Raw genomic sequence first — 3881 nt, forward strand, 5'->3', positions numbered from 1 at the left:
GTCTGTCTGAGTGGCTCTGAGGCTGGATCTTTGCAAATGTGATGAATGCAGAACTGTAAATTCAACTTCATAAGATTAGATAAGATAAGATACAACTGTATTGACCCCAGGCAGGGACATTTGGCTGTTTACAAAAGAAGGAAGACGTGCAAAATTAAAGGGAGGACAAAATCACAGGAAGTGCAAAATGAGCTGTATTCCAAGTGTATGGGTTTATGTATTTAAAGTGTCCAAAGTTGATCAATTAAACTAAATGTGTTTATGTGAAGTAGAAGAGTGTTTAATAAAATAGTGGGGCTGGCAGGAATAGGCATGTATTGCATTGCCACAGCCTTTAGTTTTGATGCCTTTAACAAGAACAACTTTCTATTTACAGAAAGAAAAAAAAACATGAATGAAATCATTGATGGATATGTTCCACTCTTACGATAATTACAAAAGATAATCTCATAATTTCACGATTAATTACTATTACAAAATACATGACTTCCAACATAATAAAACCCAACATTTGAATGCTCCTATGCTTCCAAAATAGAGGCTATGTTGGTCAAGCATTATATCTGACTATTATTTGGTTTATAGAGAGCACTATTAGGGACCCCTGGCTTGTCTAGGACGACTTATGGTCTTACAAAATATATATATATATATATATATATATATATATATATATATATATATTTATACATACAAATGTTTTAAAGACCAGCAAAACATTATAAATCTACGTCCTTGTAGAGAGATCCTACATATTCCCTCAGCCACTCAGGTTTAATCATGATGCCAGATTAGCCTGGCCAGACTTCAGACTACAGTGCGGAAATGCAGCGTGGTATTCTTCATCTTCTTCTTATAGTCTTCATCAAACTGTTCATTCTGGGCTACGGTGAAGTGGTTTTTCCAGTCGCCAACCTTCCCTGTGAAATACAACGTGTCAATCAAAAGTAAGGACGTTATAAACTTTAATCTTTCACGTAATCTAAATTACCTTTTCTCATGAAGGGAGAGATCTTAAAGTCCATAGCTTTCACAGTTGAATAGTTGGCCATGTCGTTCTTCCTCATATTGTCAAACTGCACTAGATTATTGATTTGATCCTTCTCTTTGGTTGTCGAGGTCAAACCAAGAAAGGAGCATAGCTTGTTTATCTCTCGTCCAGTGTCCTGTGCAGAAACAACCGCACGCAAGCACGCACGCACGCACACGCACACACACAAAAACTTTAACCCTATAAACCCTGGGTGTATTGGTCATATTAGTGTATGCTTCATCTTTCCAAGTACCCCTTGGTAACACAGACCCCTGGTTAAGAACTGCTGCTCTTACACAAACCCTACTTACCTCAACCATATCTTCAAAGAACATGTAGTGGATTTCAGGATGGGACTGTTTCTTCTCCCACCAGCCAGTCACATGGTCATACCAGGATCCAAATACCACTAAACCCAGAGAGGAATCCATCAAAGAACTTAAAGTGAAGGTGAAGCAGAGGAAAATGTTTGCCTATTCTATTTTGGGTGTCTATTTTTGCTTTATTATGTTTTACACTGACTCTTTCCATCAATGAATCTCTGTAGGTAGCTGTTCCAGTCTCCTGGCTCGGGTTGGACGCAGATCATGCGGTCAAAGTGGAAATAAGACACTGCATTGTCTTTAGCATTACGGGCCACATACACTACCTGCACGGAGAGAATATGAAACAATGTTTGTTATTTGTATTTATTGAAAAAGGTATAATTTGTCAATAGCTACATAGATAAAACCATATTCACTTTACATAAATGTAAAAGTTATTATTACCAATGTTGATTTAAATATGTAGTGTTTTTAAATGCACAAAAAAGTAGTACAGTCAATTGCGTAAATCTGAGTTAACAGTTAATTAATACATTTGCCCAAATATGTGGTAATTTAAGATGCTCAGGAAATTCACCTTCAGCTTCCAGTGTTTTGCATATTGTGCCATGGGTGTCTTTGAAGATAACATTGGATGCAAACATACTGTACCCTGCATTTCTGTTCCCAAAAGGACTTTGGAATCAACTGGACTGGCAGGTGAGTTTTGATGAGACGAGGACAAGTGTCAAGACTATCTGCCAGATCAGTTCCTGAATGGAAAGATGAAAACCAAACTGCTCTTTCACCTATTTACATTATTCACAGTTGATACTACTGTGAATGAAATAACGCAATTGAAATATACTGTACAAGAAAGGCATATCTACTTCTGACTATATCATTAAGAAATATTATCAGGTTAACACATGGCCAACCTTTAATAATTTGAAGAAGTTTCTATAATGAATGTGAAAAAGTGAATTGTTTACGTCATATTTTTGCCCATCAAAACATCACAATCTTACCAGAAGATTGGTTTGGGCTCGTAACCTCCAGGAAAGGTACTCTATCATTAAGAGGGATGGATGTCTGGCGATCTGATTGTGTCTGAGAAAAATACAGAAGATCAAGAATGTAGGAGACCCATGTAGTTCCTGAAAAAACAACAAACATTACATAATTAAAACTTATAGTAATACCACACTCAAAAGCTCCTTGATTTTTATACACAAACCTGCTTTTGGGTATGTTGCAATCAGGATATCATCTGGTCTGGCTTTGAAGTTTTGAATTTTCTCCCAGTTGTCCGTGAAATAATGGACCATTGAAACTCCATGGAAATCAATCAAATTTGGCCGAGGCGGCATTGTTGTCTAAGTAAAGACAAAGAAAAAATTGTGAGGATGCCAAAAGCATAAATTTTCTCTTCTTCTTTTCTTCAAACCATATTTTAATATTTTTTAGGCCTATAAAGGCTTCTGTTGACCTCCGTCCTATTACATCGAGTTGACCATTATTGGCTATACAGTTAATAACTTTGACCCCAATTTTGAAAAGTAATGTATGTATGTAATGTAACTCAACTAATCAACTAAAATGTGATCTACTAGATCTATGTTACCCTAAAATAACATGCTATTTATGCTAAATAGTGGGTGATTGCACAGCATCTCTGCAGCCTATTAGTCATCTATTGCTTAAAAACCAACAATCCCAAATTACCTCGTCTACGGGCATGTCGGCAGCCTAGTTTTGCTTCTCCTGAAGTTTTTAGTCCACTTGTTTTCTTCCTCTGCGTTCGATGGGTTTTGTTGCTGGAATCCCTGAGTTTCCCCCACTTGGATTAGGTAACATTCGATGACCCAAACCATTGGTTCGCAGAGGTGGGCAGAGCCTATTGCATTATCGCCCTATCAATGTTTGACCTAACTTTCTGAACATAATTCTATGACTCTAATGTCGCTTATCATTTACTTTTATTATTTACTTACTGTATCTCAATCTGAATAGGTCTGACATGAATGATATGTATACCAAGGGAGCCAGGCTTTCGCTGCCAAGTCAACGTGGTCTTCCACTCTGCTCCAATCAACTGAGCTGGGCTATACCGCACCCTCACTACTGGGCTGAGGCGTGCTGGGTCCGGTGGAAAAGCGCCATAAACGACAGAATTAGTTGGGGGAATTAAGCACATGAATATGTCATTTCGCGAAAATTCATCTAAAAGCACCAATTTTGGCACAAATGTAGCTCAGGTCACACTGACATGATTGAGCTAGGGCGCCGGAGCCAGCGACCCTCAGTGCCAAGATGGTGGGCAAATCCAATATGGCTGCTGCCCGAAAAGGGTTCAGACTATAGCTTTTGAACCACATGACCCACAAATACAAGTCTTTTTTTAGCTTAATTGATCATGGGAAACACATAGGAATGTTTATATTTATGATCCAGTATATTTGGACCCCTTAATCCTCCAAATCCAATATGGCCGCCACCTGAAAAGGGTTTCGGCTGCATATTTTGAACCAGATGAGATACAA

General features: G+C 38.0%; 1 protein-coding gene across 1 annotated transcript; it reads right to left on the reverse strand.

Moving 5' to 3' along the window:
• Window positions 1-807: 807 nt before the first annotated feature.
• Window positions 808-3078, reverse strand: LOC307078933 (cytosolic sulfotransferase 3-like; the record flags this gene model as incomplete). The annotated part of the gene is made up of 8 exons (XM_079740970.1): window positions 808-920; window positions 992-1166; window positions 1345-1442; window positions 1556-1682; window positions 2011-2111; window positions 2367-2495; window positions 2576-2714; window positions 3064-3078. 8 exons carry the CDS (start codon window positions 3076-3078, stop codon window positions 808-810), a joined length of 897 nt encoding a protein of 298 aa, XP_079597096.1.
• Between the last annotated feature and the right edge of the window lie 803 nt (window positions 3079-3881).

Source organism: Pollachius pollachius (assembly GCF_949987615.1).
Source record: "Pollachius pollachius genome assembly, chromosome: 8".
NCBI lineage: Eukaryota > Metazoa > Chordata > Actinopteri > Gadiformes > Gadidae > Pollachius > Pollachius pollachius.